The 24,311-nt window shown below is 40.9% G+C and overlaps 1 protein-coding gene across 3 annotated transcripts in view; it reads right to left on the reverse strand.

Moving 5' to 3' along the window:
* LAMB4 (laminin subunit beta 4) overlaps nt 1–24,311 on the reverse strand; it is a 933,969-nt gene that overhangs the window by 671,018 nt on the left and 238,640 nt on the right. For all 3 annotated transcript variants that reach the window (XM_069629159.1, XM_069629158.1, XM_069629160.1), the window contains 3 exons: nt 9,017–9,090; nt 8,520–8,708; nt 341–404 (listed from right to left, as the gene is read on the reverse strand). In XM_069629159.1, the coding sequence (XP_069485260.1) occupies nt 341–404; nt 8,520–8,708; nt 9,017–9,090 (327 nt within the window). The remainder of the gene's footprint in view (nt 1–340; nt 405–8,519; nt 8,709–9,016; nt 9,091–24,311) is intronic.

Genomic DNA, 24,311 nt, shown 5'->3' on the forward strand with positions numbered 1-24,311 from the left:
GTTCTTTCTTTGAATTTTGGAAATACACTTTCATGTTACAGTTGTTTTCTGCTATAGTATATTTATTTGATGTTTTTGTATTTAAGTGTTCTGTTTCATAGAACTCAATTATTGGTTGTGTTTGTGAAGAGCATTAACACAAAAGTACACATGTCAGATGCATAGACACTTAGCATATGGGAAAAGTAGCATACAATGCTAGCAATACTACTTTCCAAAAAAGTAAAAAAATGAGTGTTCACAGCCCTGAGTTCCTCAGTTACAGATAGTGGATTGCACTACATTTTTCAGTGAATTTAAACAAGATATGCTTTAATAGGCTGCATACACAGATACCTACCCTGAATAAAGGGGCTGTATGGATTCTCAATTTCAAAGGTAGGATCCAATGCCTTTAAAACAACCTGCAAATGAAAGAACAGAAACTGTGATATTTAGAGTCACAAAGGTATCATGAACACAAGATACAGGTCTAATAGTTCATGTATTTGAGGAAAACTTTGAACATTTAGGTATTTGCGATTTGAAAAATACTTCAATTTAATTCCATTCTGCACAGGGTAGAGCCTGGAGCCAGAATTCCAGTTTAAGAGGACAAGGGGCCTTATTACGAGGTTGGAGGCAGCCATAGAGCTATTAGCTCCATGGCTGCCTCCAAAACCCTACCGACTCCGCCCTGGTGAATGGAGCAATTACCGGTCTATTCCAAGGTTGGCGGGACCGGTAATTCCCCATTCACCAGGGCCCTTCCCCATTCCCATATGAGCCCCCATAGGGCTCAATGGGAATGGAGAAGGCGCTAATAATGGTACCGCAAATTGTGGTACCGTTATTAGCTCCAGAGTCCCTTTGCGGGTCCCGTCCTTAACGCCTGGAAAAAAAAGGCGTTAAGGGAGGACCCGCAAAGGGAACTTGTAGTAGGGCGGTAAGGGATTACTGGCACCGGTGCCCTTACCGGTGCCGGTAATCCCTTACCGCCCGCCTCGTAATGAGGCCCAATAATGTCTCCAAGTCCATGGTCATAAACATTGTGCTTAAATCATATTTTTTTAAAGAAAAACTAGCATTGAGAAAATAATCTATTGCTAAATTTCCAATCTCAAGCAGTCTTGGGAAGGAGAGGGAGGGCAGCCTAAGTAAAAATCCATGTTGGCAATGTGGTTTTGGCATCCTACATTGTCAAGGATGTGACTCTGTTAACGGACGATGCAAACCCCTCTCACCAGATTGCAGGAGGACTACGAGGGTGGTTGCCAGAGCCTGTCCTGCCTGATAGTCAGGGTGAGTGAGTTGTGAGGGTCCCAGTCTATGTCCCCTCCATATGAGCCTAGTTATAAAGGAAGTGTACCACTTACAATCGCCCCATACCAGCCTTACAGTCTGCTGGTCAGTGTTTCTTCACTTCCATTTTAGAACCAGTGATCCCAGAACTCCTTCCAGTGATTGAAGAAATCTACAACCCATCGGCAGGAAACGCAGCACTGAACACAGAACCGGTGAAGCACTGCACGCTACAGACTGGAAATCAGGACACTCTTGTTATGCAGAGGGAAGAGCTTAAAGGGCACTTTCTGGTTTTCCACCTGTGTGTCCCGGCACAAAGGGAAGAGCAAATGAGTTATTCTCTTGGGGAACTAGGTGAGTGAGGGACTCAATGAAAGGGGGGTGGAGGATACAATTGGACAAACAAAATGGGAGAGTGTGGCTTGTTTGGGTGAGGCCAACAGAGGAGATGGAAGACCAAGTGACCAGGAAGGATGGTGGAGTTGAGCATGCTATAGACTTACAAAGAGTGTGTGCAAGTTGAAGTATTGCTGAGAATGTGGTACTTGAGTGTGAGAGTGCATGTATAGTGAGTAAGATGAGCGAGTCAGACACAGTGGGAGAGTAGGGGAGTAAGTTAGGCTGATTGAGAAGTGGGATGACTGAAATAAGGTGGGGTGGAGACTATTGGGAGTGGAGAGGAGTGCGAGGGGAGAATAGTAGAGAGCAGTGCGAGCAGTGAGTAGTGGAGAGTAGCAGAGAGTAGTTGAGGTGGAGAGTAGTGAGAGTGAATAGTGATAGGAGTGAAGAGTAGTGGTGAATAGTGGAGAGTAGTAGAAGTAGAGAGTTTTAAAGTGTAGGGGGAGATTAGGAGTAGACGTGTCGTTGAATAATAACATAGGGACAGAGAGAGAAAGAAAGAGGGAAAGACAACCCTTAAACTATCTGTGGGAGTTAGTGTGTGCTTAAGACTATCTGTGACATGAGCCAGAGGTCAAGTCTGAAGTGGAGGATTCCAAGTAACAAGGCAAAGTATTCAAAGTCAAATTTGTGAGAGTGCCAACAGGTCAGTGTCCGAACTATCCATGCTCATCTTGGTAGCAAACACTGACCCCGGACTTCGGACTTCTGCAGCCAGCAGTAATGTCAGTCATGTGGGGAGTAGCAAGCAGGAACAGATTGCAAGCCGAAGGCGTTGGAGCATCTGAGGGGCACAAGAACATTGCTGATCTCAAGCAAAGTTAATTGAGGCCATGTACTGCTGAATTTTGTAATATAATTGGATTCTACGTCTCTGAAATTAGGATTTCATAAAAAGTCCCCAAATATGTTATTGTTAATCTAACAAGAATTGTTGGGTTATTAGCTACCTCGATCAACATTGAACAGACCAAAGTGTGTTTTGAACGAAACACACCCAAAGTGCTGCAAACAAATATATCACAAGTACTGTGATTAGAACAGAAAAGTATGAGTCTGCAGTCAAGTTTTATGTAAACTAATTTAAAATGTAACAGGTACAGTTGTTTTATTCGTTTTTAATTTTACGCTAAGGCAAAAGAGTTGCCATGCTGCATAAAAAATATAGCAAACTGTGCATTCATGTTTTAGTATTCTGCAAGGGCATGAAAGACAAAATGTGTATTATATGGTGTTTGTAAGATTGAGTTAAATGTATTGATAGGCCCACGTTTTATAAGATTATCATCACCAGTAGAAATGGCAGAAAGAGAGCAGTATTTCTTTTACATGTAACCTTGACATGGTCAACTTAGTTTGAATACAGGTTGAACCTAAATTGCATGTGTATGCAGAGCTGTCCTGTAACAAGGAATGCAGAGTCTGTTTTCTTGATAACAGGCCTCATTATAACTCACTGTGACTAAGCCATTGAACAGATTAATGGACACAACTCTGTGTAACCAGGACGAAGGCTTGTATGTAACATAAAAATAAGCTAAATACTTTCCAAATTTAGTAGCTTGCTGCAAACAATGTTTAGGATTTTCATGGCCTTATTTTTTGTATGTTTAGATGTCTGTATACCTTGGAATAACATTGATGAATTCATGGCCAGCAAGTAATGGCAACTTCAAACAGCAGATGCTTGGAACAGACACTAACCCCCAAACTGGCATAGTCATTAAAAGGTGGGTCAAAATGTGTATCTCTTCCATTAAGGAGCACAAAAAATGGATCTTTAATTAATGGCAGCAGACATTTTCTATGGATATCAAGACTCTTAACAAACCACACAATTCTGTGTGGCATTAGAAACAATGGGCCTCATTAGGAACATGTTGGGCAGTGTAAACGTGCTGGTAATCCTGTCAAGTGGCACACTACCGCACCGGCTGTCACAAAACTGCCCATCTGTCACCCAGCACTGCTACAACTCTGTTTATGACATAGTTGCGAAATTAAAACATAAAACTGCCCCTGCATTAATTTACTTGTTTTATCACTGCAGTTTTGGACCAATCTAATTTCATTTTCCATTCCGGGTTTTGGGTTAAACCAGAAGATGCATTCTGGTACATGTATGCTGTCCAAGCGGCAGAGGGCTGGAGGGGGCATACCAAGTACCATTGTTTGCAGCAAGCTACTAAGAGCTGGAAAGTCCCTGATTACATTCACCTGTTCCAAGCTACTGCAGGCTACGCTGCTGAGAGCTCAAGAGACTTTAATTACAATCCACAGCTGCAGGCTACTGAAGCTGGGGCTGGGTTTGATTGAACACAGCTACCTGAGATTGCAACCAGTTCCACCCTGTTGGGCTGTTGGCTGGACGGGCATCATAAACTCAGTTTGAACAGAAGCAGTTGTTCAGTCAACTGCTTCCGATGGGAGTTTTTTTTAACACGAAAGAGAGGGGGATCTGTCCCAAAAAGCAGTAATGGAAAGGGACTCTAAACTAAGCAAAACCAATAGGTTCCATACTGCTATAAATTCAAGTAAAGAAGCTTATGTAGATTACTTAATAGGTGTACCAAAAAGGTATCACTGAACCATTCAAATTAGGCTACTGTAGACTAAAACAGCAATCGAGGTAGTCTCAAGCTAAGAACAGTAAACATGTTTTATTTTTTATTTCTTAGTAAAACAACGGAGAGAAAGACATTTTTTTAAAAAAAAAACAAACACATTTTTACATGAATGACCCAAAAGTTTATAATGAGTAACTTGTCAAAACAGAAACAACTGACAGGTCTGCCTTGTAATAGTGGCAGTCTTAAAGTCTTCAAAAATGTTGTTGGTTTTTTTAAGCTGATCACGGGCGTTAGTGATGGCTGTGTTCTCTAAAAAAAGCTTCTCTTCTTTTTCTAGTTCCTTCTGTATTTCAGCACTCAGTCTCTGAGCAGTTGTGATAGTGAGGACCATCAGGTCTCTGCTACATTTAATGGCAACGTGACTAAAAGTAGTGGTATACTCTGTCAGTTAAAAAAAGGCAACGGTAATTGCGAACGATTAGTCCTGCAGGGATGGTGTCTGCCCTGAGATATTCACTGAGACATTTTTTCTTTCTCTACGTTGTTTTACTAAGAAATAAAAAATAAAACATGTTTACTGTTCTTAGCTTGAGACTACCTCGATTGCTTTTTGAGTCTACAGTAGCCTAATTTGAATGGTTCAGTGATACCTTTTTGGTACACCTATTAAGTAATCTACATAAGCTTCTTTACTTGAATTTATAGCAGTATGGAACCTATTGGTTTTGCTTAGTTTAGAGTCCCTTTCCATTACTGCTTTTTGGGACAGTTCCCCCTCTCTTTCATGTTAAATTTGTTCAGCAACCGGTTTGCTTGGGGATCTCTTTTTATAATTTACCCTCAACAAATCAGGGTTCCCCAGGACACACCTTTATTGTGTACCTCATAGCTGCAGGATTTATCCTTAATATTCTCTATGGATGTGGAGGGTGACCACAGGATTTTACCCAACGGTGCGGCATCTCTAGCAGGGGAGCTTTGGAAAAACACGGAATGGCAGAAGCACAAACCTTCAGCTATTCCTTTGAACAAACTGCAGAAGTGATGAAAGGCCCATCAATATATGATTCATCTGGACCCAGTACTGGTGTGGCTCAATCAACATGCTGCGATGACCTGTTGAAACTCAAAAAGAAAAACCTCAGAACAGAACTACATGGGCACTTTCTCCGTGAACATCTCAGGGCAGACACCATCCCTGCAGGACTAATCGTTCGCAATGAACCTTGCCTTTTTTTAACTGACAGAGTATACCACTACTTTTAGTCACATTGCCATTAAATGTAGCAGAGACCTGATGGTCCTCACTATCACAACTGCTCAGAGACTGAGTGCTGAAATACAGAAGGAACTAGAACAAGAAGAGAAGCTCTTTTTAGGGAACACAGCCATCACTAACTCCCGTGATCAGCTTCAAAAAACCAACAACATTTTTGAAGACTTTAGGACTGCCACTATCACAAGGCAGACATGTCAGTTAAATGAATAAATGAAGAATACTGATTAACTTAATTTCATAAAATCCAGAAATCTGTGTTTTGGCTGAATACAAGCCATATGCGAGTGTATTGGCTCAGTTTTAAGCCACCACTCAGTTTGCATAATCCGTTGTCTGATGTTCTACAATAAGATGATTATTTCTGTTTTTGTTTCTGTTTTGACAAGTTACTCATTATAAACATTTGGGTCATTCATGTAAAAATGTGTTTGTCTTTTTAAAAAAAATGTCTTTCTCTACTTTGTTTTACTAAGAAATAAAAAATAAAACGTGTTTACTGTTTTCAGCTTGAGAATACCTCGATTGCTTTTTGAGTCTACAGTAGCCTAATTTGAATGGTTCAGTGATACCTTTTTGGTACACCTATTAAGTAATCTACATAAGCTTCTTTACTTGAATTTATAGCAGTATGGAACCTATTGGTTTTGCTCTGCTGGGAGTTTTGGCTTTTGAATCCTGTTTGCTGTTACTGCTTTGCAACACCCTTTCCAGTCTGCTTTTGCAGTCTGCCTGTTTTTAAACCTTTCCTTGATTTTCCAGCTTTTGACTTCGGAAACCCTTCCTGCCTTTGCTGCTGTGTTACAGCATCTGTCCTGTTCTTCTATTAAGGCCATCCAGTTATGTTCTGATATCTCTGCTGCCTTTCTAACTTTCTGCAACACCCTGTTTTCCATCAGCATTTCTGCTTCACAGACTTATCTTATCTCTGCCTAGCATTTCCCCTCTTTCTCTCTGTAATCCCAGTCTCTTGAAGCTTTCCTGTTTGTTCCTTGCCTGCAATAGTATCATACTTCAGTCCATAGTTCTAATGTCTGTTCTTAAGTACTCTGAGTTTCCTGAACCCCTTGTATTCGCTGTGTTGGCAGCGACCTATCTTGTCTAAGTCCGTTGCCTTGTGTGTCCTGATATTCCAGCCTCTGCGTTGTATTTGTTTCTCTATCTGTCTTGTACCTGGTTATTTCTTTCTGCACTGCTTTCCGCCTATATTACATCTTGGCCCACTGTTGTGTCTCCGCCCTATATCCATTTAGAGTGTGACCCCTGGGTTGGTCTCCGTTCAGATCAGATAAGGGAAAGACTTCTGTTGCCTTCATCTAGTCAGTTTGAGTCTTACCTGCCTCAGCATGTGGTCTCGTGTTTCACCCTTTCACTGAGTACAATGGTCTCTTTGGCATGCCTAACTCATGGCGCAGCTGTTTGCCAGTTGTTGAGAGTATTCTGTTGGTAGCGATCCCGAGGGCTTTCTCTAATCCCTGGAGACCCCTTATCATATTCCAGTTCAGCCTTTATTCTGATCAATCAGTGTTGCCCAGTATATATGCATGCCTTTGCTTTTTTGTGTCTCTTTGCCTACAGCCAGCTCCTGCCCCTGTAGTTCCTGTGAATACCTGTTACAACTCAGACCAGCTTGGTATGTACCCTGTTTATTTTATATGCTAGCATTACCTAGTGCATCTCTCCTAATCTACAGTGCATACTCTGAGCTATAGCCTTTGCCCTGTTCCCGTCAGCCAGACTCCTGACATGGCACACTCTAGACACTGCAGTGGGGGGCACGATTTGCCACCAGTCAAGATCTGGAGGTAATTTAGGCACCCCACCAGCAATCCTGCATGGAGTCCTACGGTTTGCAGGGATTTCCAGTGATTGCAGGGCAGGTGAGTATGATGTGGCAGATGGATTCTGCAGACGGATGCCTCAGACTCTCTACTGTGCTTGGTGTTCATATAGATAGAAACGTTCAAAGTAGGCTCTTCCAGTAGAGACGGTAATATGGGCTTTGGCCCACTGAATCATGTCTTCGCCTCCGGAACCATGTAGCGGTTGCATGTTAGTTTTTTGACAGTGTGAGTTTCTCCATAAAGAATCGCAATCTCTCCTTTTAAATTAATGTTCACATTTTCTAACCGTTCATTGAGGACGTAGGGAATGGGACACCATGCTTGGTGTGACTGTGCAATTTGTCACAGTCATGAAACAGAAATACAGAGGATCATCTGAATTTTATTTGTGAGATGGTCAATATTGCCAGCGTGTTGACCACATCCCCCAAGGAACCATTCTTTTATTCATTTCAGAATCCAGAACTTTGTTCTCATTAGATTCATACACTTCTCCTCCCCCATGCAGATATCTGCACCATAGTAAAAGTGTTCTGGTCTGATGGCTGACCGTTCTCCTGTTTGGCTCCACACATTTGGAAGCAACAAACCCTTTACACAAGCAACAATCTCCCTGCACAAAGGTAAAAACAAACATTTTACAAAGACTCTAAAAGGGGAATAGTGCTCATCTACCCATAGCCTGACACACTGTTTTAAAACATTTTTAAAAGAATGTATATGATTGAGTATACCAAGCATAATAATAATGATATATTGAAAGAAAGAAATCCCATTGCTCAATCTTGTAATTTCGTAACATAACCAACTAAGATAAATCAACTTTTGAAGCAGAAAAGTAAACCTATTTATATACCAATCAGGCTAGGATATCAAGATTGATGCTTTGGCATCTTTTTGACTGCATCTTTCCATATATTGTCCAGAATTTAACAGACAGGTTTTAAATCCATATGAATGCCTTCATTTGTTTGGGGAAACTGTGTGCTACACTTTGATGTTAGTTACTACGCCAAGTGAGAAGAGGAGGAATCAATATGTAGGTACCCAACTGAGAACACAGCTCTGAGTGTGACCCAAGCAGTCTTTGCAGAATAGAATTCAGTAAAACATTTAAGCACATTTTATGGAGCAAGAGAACAGTACCTCGCCTTCTGTAGAGGGTTCAATGTCAGAGTAGCGTGAATCACAGACTACATCGTCGACTCTCGATGCTTCACCAGTGGGGACATTTGGAAATGCTGACACGCAGTCTTGTGCAAAATACCTAAACACCTTCCATGTCTGACCATAGTCTCTGGATCGCTCAACCAACATGGCTGACGGACGAAAAGTCTGCAAAATGTAATTTTGAGATGTTAATGGGCATTCAATAGGCTAATGGCAAATATCCTATTGCTTGCTTTGCAAACCTAAAACTCCACCCTCTCCCCCATTGATATAAGAATGATGTCAATTGCAGTTGGCATGTGCAGTGCGGGATAGTCCACCATCACAATTTCTGCTACCTAAATATCTCATTCGTTGAGCGATGGTTATTTAGCCTGGAGTTATTCTTCCATGAAATTATGTTGCTCTGCAAAAAATGACACCATTTTAGGATTATGGATGAAAATAACCACATTTCAAAAGTAACTAATTACCTTAAACGTCAGTATAAGATGGCTGAACTGAAATAAGGTTTCAAGATCCAATCTAATGCTGACGTGGTCAATACCTACAGTGTAAAAAAAGCAAGTAAGCACAGAGATGAGCAGGTTAATCTAGTTGATGTGATATTAGCAGTTATAACTTGCAAGTCGCAATCACATTTACAGTTGTTGGTATGCAGATACAGTGACATCTCGTGCAATATGTGATTGGTTAATCGGTTCTCTAGGAAAAGCAAAGTTAGGAGGAGTTCTGCTTCTTTAGGTGAAGAACATTTTGCAGTAATAAGAGCAATCAAATAAACAATATATGCATGTGTGGGCACCTATCACCATGTTTTTTAATCTTACACCCAACACTGATGACTTTTACTCAAGCTTGGGTACATTTAACAAAACATCAAAACATCCTGTCGTCAAAACTTCATTGTTGTATTTCAAACAGAATCGCATCAATTCACGAGCAAATGTGTTTTATGTACGTTTAACTAACTGAAAGTGAAGGGTATAAAATTTGTTGCAGGGTAACAATCAAACTTGAACTGTGGATGCTCTGGGATGCCATCACTGATGCCACAGTGCCGAAAGTTGTGACAACACCCTCTTAATTTGCTTTTTTAAATAATTGTCAGTGATATTTATTTTACATTGTCAAATGTTGCTCATTCAATTATACTAAGGAGTCTATTAGTTGAAATGCTCTAAAATGTGAACATTGTTGGCATTTCACTGAAAACACACATGGGAGAGCTTGGTGTCCAGTAACACTTGCGCTCAAGCACAGACTGATTCAACGCTGAATTTCAGGGTCTTTATCAAGTTTGTTGGTTGTTCCTAGAAATATGAAACATGGCTTGTATTGGCAGCTTAATGTGCTGGACTCTGACTAACGTGTACTGGGGTGTCTGCAAGATCCCTTAGGACCTACTTAGCAAGGCAAGCAGATGTTAGTATTTAGAAGTACGGCGGCTCCTGGGGAGGATTTAGCTGCTATTGAAATGCCAAATGTGGAATGGTGCCTCTTTAAGCTCCACATAATCACTGCTATACATGCAATACTGTAAGGACATGATCAGCAAGCCCCACTAACCTGAGCCTTACAAGAGGTGTGCAGATGTGTATTGTAGTTTGGCTACCACAGTGTGCAAAGAAAGGTTTGAGGATTGTTTGCCCAGTATTAAAATAACACAAAATCCCGGTTTTAACAGCTTGTATTGATGCTCTTAGATGAAGCAATCATTATTTTTCAATGTCCCATAGACTTCTTCTTCAGATGGTGTTCAAAGAATAAAAAGAGCTTCAAAAGAAGACAGTGCTGGACACCGCTCTCACACAGAATAACACAGGAGGAAATCTCCAGTTCAATCGCCATGGACCACAGAACAAGGAATTCTAGCAGTGCTGACAAATTGCATATTAAGTGGCAATGGTTACTCACATGAGGTTGTTTATGATGTGTTTGCAAAATTAAGCATGTCTTTAACAAGGTCACTTGCTTTGGTTATTACTCATGCATTTTTCCCTGTGGTCGTTTTCGTCTATTTTGGTTTTTAAATGGGGTGAATCCCACCAACCCTATCTAACCCACCCCCACGCCCCAATCCCCTACACACAAGCACACAATACATGCAATACATGGTAATAATTGGCAATAACTGTAAAGCTGTTAAGCAAATAATGGCTCACTAACCAATCTTGGTTGGAAAAAGAACATAATAATAATTTTTAAAACATTATTCTGTGTTATGAGTATCATAGATTTGGTGTCTGGCGCATTGGAAAAATGTATATCTTAGAAACTAATATTTGATGTGACATTAGGCTTGGAGTCACAATCTGAAAAAACAATGCTGCCTGTAGATCCAGAAAAAATCAGTTTACACAAATCAGAATGAAGCATTTTTTTTCTTTAGGTGTATCGTGGCGAGCGCAGTGAAGTACGAAGCCTTTCTTTGTTTTTGTTTCGCAATACATGTAAAAAAAAAAAATCGACAAAAACCACCACCGGGAAAAATTCTAAAGTAATGCAAACAAGGAAAGTGACCTTGTTAAATATCTTTAAGTGGGACACCAAAAGTTTGAAAATATATTCACAGCACTGGGCAAGAAATAAAACCCACAACCTGAAAGATGGGCGTGTCATTTGCAGTTACGTTTCAAGGAGTCTAAAGATGCAATGTTGCTCTGCCTCTGCCTGCAAGCCTCGCCCACGCAATCACCTGCAGGGACTGCAGCCCCCCCCCCTTCAGCTCAAGAATGCCAAGAATGCCACTTTGCACCACTGTGAGAAATTACATTTTATGCAGGCACAAGTTACTCACATAAGACAGCTGCACAGAACGTTTTTACAAAAGGAAATGTAAGGCATCTTTAAGTGGGACCCAGTACGTTGGCTAAAACATGCATGGCACTGGAGGGCAAGACTTAAAGCCCGCCCGTGATCTGAACGGAGGGCGTGGTGTTCCCATCTTCCTTGTAAAGAGTCTACAGATGTGTGTAGGTCGGCTTAAAATTCCATTGCTTTAATCCACGTTATAGTTTTTCCAAATGCAATGTTTGTCTGCGTCTCCCTGGCAGCCAAACCCATGCATTTATCTTCAATAACTGAAGTGGCCAAGCAGGCTTACGAGAGGCACTTTGCACATAAAAAAATAAGTCAATTAAGACAGAGGTAAGTGTCACTGGCGTAACAGGGGCCCCGCAGCATCGCAGTGTGGGGGGCCCCGCAAACACGTGTTCTGGGAGGTGGCCCCACTTAGAGTTTTAAAAAAAAGATTTTTTTCCAACATTTCTTTTTTTTACATTTTCTTTTTGAATTTACTCTGCATTTATAAAGACATGATTTCTGTAACAGAAATAATTTCTTTATGAAGGCAGAACGAATACAAAAAGAAACTTTCTTTTTGAGGTCCAGGGGCTACCCCCAACCCATGACATGAAGACCCTAGGCTGGAGGCCTCCATGTCATGGGGTCGGGGAAGCCCTATGACTTCAAAAATAAATAGTTTATTTTTGAAGTCACTCTGCCTTCATAAAGAAATTATTTCCGCTATGGTTCAGTCCTTAACGGAAATAATTTCTTTATGAAGTCAGAGTGACTACAAAAAGAACCAATTTATTTTTGAAGTATTATGGCTCCCCTCAACCCCATGACGTGTGCGTGTGTGAGTTTATGGTGAAAGAGTGCACACAAATGTATGGGTAGCTGGGTATGCGTTTGTGGGTACGGTGAAAGGATGCACACTTAAATGTATGGGTGGCTGCCTGGGTGTGCCGGTATGGTGAAAGTGTCACACTTAAATGTGTAGGTGACTGTCTGTGTGAGGGTATGGTGAAAGGGCGCACACTTAAATGTATAGGTGGCTGCATGTGTGAGTGTATGGTGAAAGGGTACACACAAATGTATGGGTGGCTGGGTGTGCATGTACGGTGAAAGGTTGCACACTTAAATGTATGGGTGGCTGCATGGGTGTGCCTGTATGGTGAAAGAGTGCACTCTTAAATATATGAATGGCTGGGTGTGTGTGTGTATATATGGTGAATGGTGTGTGTGCTTGTGTTCAGGGGTGCAACAAAACCAACATTTCAGGGGGGCTAACCCTTCAAATGTTGGCAGAGGTGCTAACTTCACGTGTGGTGGGGAGGAGCAAACTTATTTGTTTGGGGGCACCTAACTTCTTTACGGATTTTAATGAGACTATGCTAGTGCTGCTTCAATGTTACAAGCAGTTCACTCTCTCCTTTAAGTCTGAAAGCACCCACTTATGGACTGCTGTGAGAATGACTGGTCTCCTGTTCCCTCTCTACCCTTCCAATCACTCCCCTGGCATGCAAGTTCTAAACCCACATCCCAATTTCAATTGCTTAAAAAAATGTGTCATTTGAATGCAGGTACTAACAGTGAAATGCTGTACATTAGTAATTGCCCTTGTTAACAGCGAAACCTAGGTGCTGTTTAACATCTGTGTCCTTTTCTGTCTGGCAACTGCTCTGTAGGTCAGCCAGGTCCAGTCAACATAGCCCCCAATTTCAGTGGGGGGGGGAGTGCTGAAGCCCAGTCAGCTCAGTGGTGTTGCACCACTGCTTGTGTTTAATGCCTTGATTACTTATTGGTAATCTTCATTACAGCTAGCCCTATTCTTCCTCATTCCAGTACTTGTGTATGAGGCAGTACTTGTGTATGAGGCACTATGCCTCATACACAAGTACTGGGATAAGGTAGAGGTACATGAAGGTAATGCCTGATTTAGCTACATGTAATCTTAATTACTCCTAGTCCCACTCTTCCACTTCCTAGTACTTACATGTCAGGCAAGGAGCCTCATACGTAGGCACTGGGACAAGGAAGAGGGGCGTGGAGGTAATTCTGGGCCAATTAGCTGATTTTGGAGGAAGAGGTATGGAATGGGAGGGGGAAGGGATGTGTGGGGGGTGGGGTTGTGCAATAAATCATAATGGTCGTCCATGTCCATGCTAAGCAGGCATGGTATGTGGTATAAGTGGCTAGAGAGGCATGTTGGTGCAGCCAGTCTAGTCATTCCTCAGTTTGGTATGACTTTTTTTAACTGGGCATTTCTGATAAAGCAGTCCTGCTAAGTGTAATTACCTGGCTAGACAGGCAGTTAGGTTCTGCCAGTCTAGCCGTTTCTTACTACGGCACTGTATATTTTTCTGGGCATCTGTGATAAAATTATATGATATGATAAGCCATATATAACGCACCTGTACACAACTGTTTTAGGCAAGACAAGACAAGGGAAGGAAAACAGAGGGAGGACAAGACAAATTATTTACTAAGCCTTGTGTCAATCAGATCGTGCAAGTGCGAGAACGAGAAGTGCAAGGGGAAAGGGAGGGGGCAATGCAAGGGGGAGGGGAAAACAGGGCAGCAATGCTCAGAATAAGTGCAGCCAAGGCAGCGCGGCTCTGGGTAGTGAAAGGAGAACAAGGGACTGTAGGGTTACAGTTACAGCCCCTAACTGCGTGGTAGGCCGTAGGCAGTGCAAGGGCGACTGATCAAGAAAGAGGGTGGACTCAGTGAGATTGAGGGTAGCCAAGCAACTAGTTGGTACACCAGACAGGTAGGTCAGGTAGGTCAGCAGGGGAGGGAGAGAAAGCAGAGGAGAAGAGGTAATTTTGAGCTGCTTCCAGAACTTCAGGTGGTCCAGTTCAAGTTTGGGAGGGGCAGGGAGGCCATTCCAGAGGGAGGCACCTGCAGGGGAGAAGGATCTACCCCCCACGCTCTGCCTGGAGAAGCATCTAACCCTTCAAGCTCGAGAAGGAAGGTATTTTGGAAGAGAGTGTTGGATGTAGAGCGGATCCCAGCCCCAGAAAGCCTTGTGGACAATACAAAGGGTCTTGAACTTGATCCTTGCAGCCACCGAGAGCCAGTGGAGAGATTTCATGGCTGGAGAGATATGGTCCCTGGGCTTCAGTCCAAGGATAAGTCTCGCAGTCCTGTTCTGGATTAGTTGCAGAGGGCAGGGAGTAGAGGAAGGCAGATTGAGAAAGTGGCTGTTGCAGTAGTCCAGCCTCGAGAGAACCAGAGCACTGGAGACAGTGAGTTTCCGGGGGAAAGTAAGAAAGGGAAGAGTCCCTTTTTTTTTATTTGTCCATGGTCCAAAAATGAACCTTTACAAAATATCCATCATAGAAAAATATATACATACAATTTAAAAGAAAACTTTAAAAGCATTTAAAAAGGCAAATTTATGCATACAATAAAATACAATTTCTTCTCCAACATCCTATCCATCAACGATTCCTATTCAATATGCTTCAAAAGCCATCCCAAAGCATAAATCAATGGCCGATGATTACAGTTCATCATTTTGGCCCACAAAACTTCCAAGCAGTCTTCAAATTGATTATTTACAAACTTCATCAACAGGTTAATCCTCTGTATTTTAAAGTGATTACATGTTAATACAAGATGTTTCAGCGTTTCCACTGGTTCATTACAAAGCGGAAAGCGACATTTTAGGATATTCGCCTCATCTACCTCCTTCTTCAATGATATGTTCTTTCTCTTGTATGATATAGGTTCATCTTGAATCTCATGTATGCTGTTCAAATAATCTTACATGGAAATAATTCCAAATAACCTGACCGAGGGCCTCTTTATGAGTACCCATCTCTTGGACAGTCCTAATGCAGTCTTGTTCAAATATTTGCTTTTTAGCATAACCTGGTCTCAAACATAAATCGGCAGTTGTTATATCAGCCTTGGATAAATATGCTAGCATCTCTTTCTGGTATATACTTAGTGAACGAACATTATTCAGTCGTAAATTAGTCTCCAAATCCAGATATAGGGAATTAATAGATGGCATTATCATTTTTCCATAGTTTGTTAATTGCCTCCATTTCCTGCTTGTGGAAAGGGCAATCAACCCAAGCTTGTGTCTGAGTATACTATTTGGTAATGACAATGGTAATTGTAGACCCAATTTCAGTAAACGACCCTGAAGTGACTCAAGATATGCGCCCATATTCAATAGACATACGTCCTGGGAACACAGGAGCACACTTTCAATTTTTACATTCATGAAGTCAATAAGGAATATTTACACTATTTAGCCACAATTATTTTTAATTGCAGGAGAAGTGGTCTAGCTCTTATCTTCAATTGATCAACCCATACCTTAATCAAATTCCTATCCACCACATAATATCCCAAATAAATAGTTTCTGCAATTAGTGGAATAGTGGTATTCAATATTTGCCATCGGAAATGTTTTTTCTTCCTATTCGTTAAGCCACATGACATTATAGCAGTTTTCGCTGGGTTGGGGCTCAAATTGTGCTCTTTTTCAAACTTCTCAAACAAATTCAATTTGTACTGCAATCCTGATGGAGTCGGGTCAAAGAAAATGAGATCAGCAGCAAAGGCTAGCCATTGCAGACAAAGTATTCCCAATTTGGTTGAAAACAGATTTATCTCTCTCCACAGGTGATCTAAAGCGGAAATATACAGATTAAAAAGAGTAGCGGCAAGGTTACATCCCTGCTTCAGACCCAAGAATGTTTTTATTGGGTCTGTAGTCGCTTCATCTTTTGTAATCCGTATTTTGTAGGATGTGTTAGAATGCAGTTGAACAAGCCAGTATATTAGATTTGCAGGTATACCCAATTTTACCATTTTATGCCATGGAATATTTCGAATTACAGAATCGAACGCTGCAGACATATCAATTAGAGCCATGTAAACAGGACATGCATCTTTACATTTAGTGCCAAAACGTATATGAGACAATATGGTACCATTTAGAACAGTGCTCATGGACTTCCTAAAGCCAATTTGGAATTTAGAGAAGAGAGCATGTTTATTAATTTGTTGTTCTAGGTCATAAAGTAACAATGCTGCAAAGATCTTTGCTTCTGTATTAATCAAAGAGATGGGTCGATAGTTCTCAGTTAATGACGGATCCCCTTTTTTGTAAATTGGAATCATATTCGAAATGACCCAGGCCTGGGGAATACTCCCAGAGGAAATTATCATTTCGAATTTAGCTTTTAAGATGTTAGCCCATACCTCAGGGTCAGACTTATACACACAAGGAGGAATCCCATCAGGTCCAGCAGATTTTGAAAAGGATAGTTTACCAATAGCCCACTTTATGTCCTCCAGTGAGCATTGCAAATATCCTAAATGTTTATAGCTTTTTGGTACAAATGATTGGGTTTCAAATACACCTGGCAGTTTAAATTTCTCTGACATATATTCCTGCCAAATCTGAGCAGGGATCAAATTTGCAGATAAAACCTTGTTTTTACCATTAATAGACTTAATAGTTTGCCAAATAGTCTGTGCATCATAGTTACAAATAGCTTTAATTAATACGCAGTTATCTTTGTTATAATTTAATATGCAAATTTCCCTCATCTTGTTCTTAAATTTCAACATAATATGCTTCTTAAGTATATGATAATTAGGCACACAAAGTTTGTTCTTTTTCAAATTTCTCAAATCCCTATTTTTTTCTCTTTTTAACCTTTTGCATTCTGGGTCGAAAGGGTGAGGATGATTAAACATGCTTGCAGCATTTGTTCGAAAGTGCATTAATGCCTTATTTATAGCACTGGCACTATAGTATTTCAAAGCAATTATCTAATTCATCAAATTGGGTTTAAATTGATATGGACGCAGGATTCCAATATAAGTTTGTTAGCAAGATTGGATTGGTCTTTTTATTCATAAAATTCAATATGATACACAGAAGATTACATGACTCCCACACAAGTTTCGTATGACACATCATATTGTTGTTAATAGCAATCGCTAATCCAGCTGATGGTCACCCGCCATTAGCCCTAATCGCAGGAGAGCAAAATGTTCTATATCCAGGAATGATTAATACCTCCCTTTTCATAGTTTCTTGTAATAGGAGTATATCAGGATATTTGTCAACAGCTAGTAAATTAAACCAGTTCTCAAAATTTCAAAAGCCACAAGAATTCCAAGAGATGACATTAAGTCGCCCTCCTATAGGTGGCTAGAGAGCCGGTGGTGGAGTGTCGGAACCAACAATCATTCTTAAAATAGGTTCAAGCCAGGATATGTTTTTTATTATTGGATGCTAATCCTAAGAGATGTGTCATTGTTTGATTCTGATCACTATTATTGCTTTTAGTTTCACAACCCTTGGTGCTACTCACAGTTTCCACCTGTCGTGAGTATGCAATAAATTCCTACGGACTTTGTTTGTTACTAAATGTAAATAAGGTAAAACCTTGTTCTCCTATCTCCGCCCTGAGAGACCAGATATACTTCAGAATTGCTTCCAAAGGTAGATAGCAGATCATTCTATAGTTATTATCTCTTGCTAATGAGATCCTTATAAAATCTGTAGTGGTAAGTGCTCTCAACTGCGGAATGCAGGATAATATCCCCAAGAAGTAAGCCCTATTAATGCGTGTAGCACCAAGGGCACTAGCTTGCCTTCCAAACCAATAATGTTAAATTCCTTCCCCCTCGTTTGCAAATTACTTCCATTTCTAGATGGCTTCTCATTGGAAGTCCTAATGGGATCTTGTATATTGCTAGAGGTACCATTACCTTGAACCTCTATGGGTAGATTTAAAGACAAGGAAGAATTCAATGGCATTTGTCGCCTGATTTATCCGTTAAGTCATTGATTAGGCTTTCAGATGTAATCAAGTCCTCATCCATTGCTCTTCTTATTGTCTTTAAAATTTCTGCACAGTTGGTAGTTAACTGAACAGTCCCAGGATTCATACAACAATCCTTAGAGACTCCAGATCTGTGTGAAAAACATTTGTGGGCTTCAGCAATAGAGGGACTAGTAGTCCTTCTTTCAAGCGTACTTCCTATTGTGTTACTAAAGGTTTTATGCTGGGTAACTTCAGATAGATCCCTCACTTTACCAGCACCATTTATGATAAGGAATTTATCCTTATCAACCACAATGTTTGAATCGTTGCATTTTCCAGGAAAATGACATGCTTCCAGATAGGGTCTCCTATGCTGGGGCATACTCCGAGATTCAGAGGTCATGGATACATTTAAATTAAGCGATGTTACCGTACTCGGAAAGATTTGTCGAGCAACTTCTACCACACACCGGGAAATAGGAGTTTACATTTTTTTTTTGCAATTTATCTGCATGGGCAGATGGTACATACGTTATTCAATTTTTTAGAACATATTCATTAGAAACTTGAGGAGCAAGTGCAGGCGATAGTGCATTGCTCTGCTTGTTAGGAAAAGAGCCAATTTTGTTCTTTTTTTTTCCCGATTATCGGTATTAACACAGTGCTCACTTTGTTTCGAATTAGATGATAAGAGTACTGCTTGACTCTCAACTGAGAGCTGAGCAAGATCAATGTGATCGTCCTCAACAGGATGTAACATTTTATTTTGTGAAGACACCATTGCTCCCAATGGGATCTGTACAGTGTCATTACTCTCATCATTACGTTGCTTATTTTTGCCAACAAAAGTGCCTCTTTTTTCCTTTTTGCTGTTCTTTTCAATGCGCATAAATCATTTTTTAAACTCTTCGCGACATGAAAGCCGTTGAGTCGTTAGTATCATCAGTTACATCCTGTTAATTTTCTGTATGTACCAAAGCATTTAGAAGAGCCGACATACTATCAGGAGTGTCCAATCCTTCCACACATGGACTGTCCATCACCTCGACCAATGTGGTTTTTTGCATACGTTCTCCTATCCGGGCCCTTAAAACAATCAACTCTTCATTGATCGAACCTATACTCAGTCCGTGGTCATAGGGAACAGGGACATTTCCGTGTTCACTCATACAAGCACGAGGACTGTTAATTTCAACAATCTCTTCACTCAAGGTTTGCGTGCTTTTTTCACATCGCCTCTGAGAGAGTGTATACTGTTGTTATCCATAGAAGGGACTTGCTTAGGAATACCTAATTCACGTGCCAGTATAAATCCTTCAATTTTATCTAATTTCGACTCAACCTGTTTCATTGATTGTTTAATGTCTCTCAGTTCTAAATGAGACAGGTCTTGGCCCTTCGAGGATCCTAATAATCACTGGGAAGGTATAAGGACGTGTATCAGCATTATCATCCACAGTTGAATTCCTTGATAAGAAATCTTGTAGACTATAATTCATCATTGGCTGAGTTTGTTCCGGAGAGCAATTACAACAGTCCAGAATCGTTTCTTTGTCTATATCCATATTCGTGGGGCTATCCGTTATATTTATCAAGGGTACCTTTGAATAACTTTGGAAAGTATGGTCAGCGCACATAGGAATAGGCAGATTCAAATTGCTCTTAGAATTACGTGATACCAAAGGGGTTATCAACTCAATAGAGGATCGTACTTGCTTATCAAGATTGATAATATTTTCCAGGTCAAGACTACCTCCTTTCCTCTTTTGAGATACCACTGCAGGGGAGGAACAAAGGTTCCGATGATGCAAATGATCAAGTTCAACCATACATCCATAATCCCGTATTGGAGTGGTAAATTCTGCTTTATAAGCACCGTCTTGTTCCTCCCCCATGGAAGGCAGATGAATCTGTGCAATATGGACAGATGAATCAATGGCTATTTGCTTAATTTCTTGTGCCGTATGTTTTTTCCACAAGTAAAGGGTCAACATAAGAGGTATTACCCGAGCAGACCATAGAGTCGATGATATTACATGTTAACCCGCTGTGTACAGCAGGTTCTATATGACAAACGCATGATGGATCCTGTGCCATACTACGCAGTCCACTAGCCATTATAAATAGGCCAGAAATAGACCTAGTGTAAGAGAACGTATGTATTTCGTTTATGATATAATTCAAATCAAAAAATAAAAAATATATCAAAATAGTAACTAAATCTACAAACACTATTTAAAACCACAACATACATTCCAAAAACAAAAAAAGCCAAAAACTGAACACACGCACCCGCTCACCCAAACAGCTCAACAACTCACTTCAAACTCACTTGGATGCGCGCGCTGGATGCGCGACATCCAGTGTTTATGTGAGTTTCCTGGGAGCTTGGGGGCGTGGTTTGAAACACACAAACTGGGTCTGGAAAAGGAAAAGGGACAAAAAGCAACGTGAGTAGGTTGCGTACTACGAGTCCTGCACTAGCTAAATGGGGATCAGCCCTGCCCAGCTCACTTCACCCAGCCCACTATTTCCTGGCCAGCCCACTATTTCCTGGCCAACCCACTTCAAAGCATTCAGTATAGAAGTTATAAAGTCAATTACTCTGGTCGTCGTAGGCTGAAGTAATTATCTACAAACACCGTTTTGTTTCACAGTTGGACGTAGTCCTTCCTCTTGCTCATACGACCTTGCACGCGATGAAAACGTAGTAAAAATTCGCACAAAAGCCCACGAAGTCCTTAGCAGCAGCTCACAGCAGCTCAACAGCTCACTTGAAACTCACTTGAATGCGCGCTGGATGCGCAACATCCGGTGTTTATGTGATTTTCCTGAGAGCTTGGGGGCGGGATTTGAAACACACGCACTGGGTTCTGATCATCGTAGGCTGAAGTAATTATCCACAAACAATGTTTCGCTTCACAGTTGGACATAGTCCTTCCTCTTGCGCATAGGACCTTGTACACGATGAAAACATAGTAAAAGTTTGCACAAAAGCCCACAAAGTCCTTAGCAGCAGCTCACAGCAGCTCAACAGCTCACTTGAAACTCACTTGGATGCGCCAAAGAGTCCCTTTGAGGAGGTGCAGCTGGTAGTGGGACTTCTTGGCGACGCCTGAGATGTGAGGAGAGAAAGAGAGAGTGGAGCTGAAGATGACACCAGGAATGAGCGAGAAGGGAGAGAAGGCTGAGTGGAGCTTGAAGGAAAGCTGGGTATCATCTGCATAATGCTGTAAATTAGAGGAGAAGGTAGAGATTAGGTGGGCCAAAGGGGCAAAGTAGAGGTTGAAAAACAAAGGTGAGAGGATAGAGTGCTGGAGAGCGCCACATGTAGAGAGAGGTGGCGGAGTGAAAGGGACCAAGTTGGACCTGGGAGGGGCGGTCCAAGACGAAGGAGGCCAGCCACTCCAGGGCCTGATCCAGGATGCCCAGGTTCTCACAGAGTAAATTGATCAGGATGGCGTGGTTGACCATGTTGAAAGCAGAGGAAAGTTCCAGGAGGATGAGGACAGAAGGAATGCTGGAATCAAGGCTAGAGATCAGATCTTCTTTTTTTAAAATGTTATTTTATTTTTTATAGTTGTGTTACAACGTTTCAAATTTCATTAACATATAAATAACATTTAAATACAAAAACACAATCATTTTCAATCTTACAAGGCTAAAAGATAACGCATTCTTGCAATACCCATATTATCACATAATTAATAACATTCATTTTTATACAGATTATCACACTAATTCATACTATTTACAAAGTTTCCACTTAAATGCTACTTTACTCGACTTTACCTCTTATTTTCAACCAACCAGTTACCTAATAGCCTTATAGATAATACATTACTCGGTATATACCTCTAACCTGGGGAGCACAATTTGAAAGAATTGCACTATGGCAATCTGAATTCCCGGGCGGTTACTAGAGAACAGCGCATGCCGTCTTTCATCACTCTCCATTGGTCTTTGTACTACCTGAGTATGTGCAAAACATCTGGTTCGTACATCGCAGAGTGCTACACATTCCACGAGGAGATGTTGTAGAGTCTCTCTTTGTTCTGGCACAATACAATATCTACAGTAGTTTTGTTCTTTTGCCAACATTTTCCTTTTACAAAGGACATCCCTTGTGTACCATAAGTTTAACCGGAATCTTAAGTATCCCATTCTTACTTTGGGAGAAGGGCTTTTCAACAAGTAGTCTGACATCAACCCATATTTTTTTATACCAAATAGGGAGATGTCAAAATCTTTGTATTGGGAGCACCTTGTCATGTTTGCTACCCAATCAGCCAGATGTACTTTTTCCTTAGCCCTAACAGGCTTTGATAGTAATAATTATATTGTAGTGTCTGCCAGGGTTAATTCATTAAATACATGTTTCCTCCATTTAGCAGCGAAGGGATTTACAGATTTCAGCAGATGATGCGCAATCACTTTCAATATATTGTTACTTCCCTTTTCCAAGAGGCATTTGCGTAGCAAGGCACACTGTTTCCAGGACACTTGGGCATACATAGATGTCAATCCCAGTTCATAACGCAAAATAGCCATCAGCACAGAGTTAGGCAGGCATAAGATCTGTTTCCAGTAACTTGACTATAGTTGATCCCAGTAGCACTTTCTCTTGGCAAGAACCCTTCGATGCCGTACAGCAATATTGGGAGAACCTTCATTTTATAAAATAAAACAACATATTTCATGGAAAACTTCCCATACTTCGTGATCAACAATCATGATTGCGATACAAGCTGTTGCATTTTAAGCTCCCTTACAAGGTCTCCTGCTTGTTTGCATATTACAACGTTGATTAACACCCTGAGGTATTTATATTGGGTTGTAGTCTGTACACGTTCATTCAGTATTTTCCACGAAAAGATATTACTCCTAGTAATTTGCTGTTTTCCACACCTTAGGATTTGGGCCTTTGCAATGTTAATTTCCATCCGATTAGCTTGTACATAGAGGCCTAACTTGGTCAACATATTTTGAAGGCCTTGTGGTGTTTGTGACAGTAATACAAGGTTGTTGGCATATAGCAAATGAGCAATTTTCTGGTCTCCTAGTTTTGGCGGGTCACCATTACAATTATTGAATTCGAGCCCCAGATCGCCTTGGTGTAAAGCGCTCTATAAATCAATAAATCAATCAATCAATCAATCAATCTAAAACAAAAAAATTGAATAGAAAATCCGCGGGGGAACACCCTTGCTTTAAGCCTTGCTCTGTTTTAATTACGGGAGTTAATTTGCCATCAAGGGAAATCCTGACGTGTTTGAGTGAAGTAAAATTATCAATGAGAGGAGGGAATCTGGGCAGTCATGTTTCTTCAATTTTTCAAACAGCAAATTTCTATCCACTGAATCGAATGCAGCTCGAAAATCTATAAACCCCAGATATAGTGGATTATTTTTCGATTCGTTTGTTGGGCTTGAATCATATTTATCGAAATAATATTCGGGATAGTACCTAGCCCAGCCATGAAACCTGCTTGAAAAGGGTCAATCAGCCCTTTTTCTCTCACCCAAGACTGTAGCTGCTTAGGGATGATCTTAGCAAATAGTTTCCTGGGAATACCTAAAAGGGAGATGGGTCTATAGCTCCAAGGTGACACTCTCTCTCCCTTTTTATATATCGGGACTATAGTTGCTTGAGTCCAGGACTGGGGTAAAGACTGAGTCAAATTCACTGTGGAGAAGATCTTAAACAGAATTGACGTCCAAATATCCGGGTTCTCTTTCAGTTGGAAATTGGACAGCCCATCAGGACCACTAGCTTTTGAGTTACTTGCAGATTTAATGAGGTTTAAAATTTACAACTATTCAAATTCTAAACGGAAAGGGGGGAGTGATTTCATAATATCTATTGGTATCTCTCCCTTTGCCGGAGCATACAGCATGCTAAAATGTTCAACCCATAGTTGTGACGAAACCGTCGTTGATTTTCTAACTAGCTGTGGGGAAGCGATGGATTGATTTATCATATCCCACATTCTCGTGATATTCTTGCTGGCTAGCGTTTTTAACATACTAGATCCGTCTTCTTGTAACATGGACGCTTGGTGTGACTTTAGCCAATTTTTATAGCGCATTTTAAGAGTTTTCGTTAATTGCTGACATTGAGGGGAGGGTGCATTTCTCAAATGCCTAAGATCAGCTCTGAGTTGTGCTTTACGAAC

The sequence above is a fragment of the Ambystoma mexicanum genome, chromosome 12, assembly GCF_040938575.1.
Source record: "Ambystoma mexicanum isolate Mex_15411 chromosome 12, UKY_AmexF1_1, whole genome shotgun sequence".
NCBI lineage: Eukaryota > Metazoa > Chordata > Amphibia > Caudata > Ambystomatidae > Ambystoma > Ambystoma mexicanum.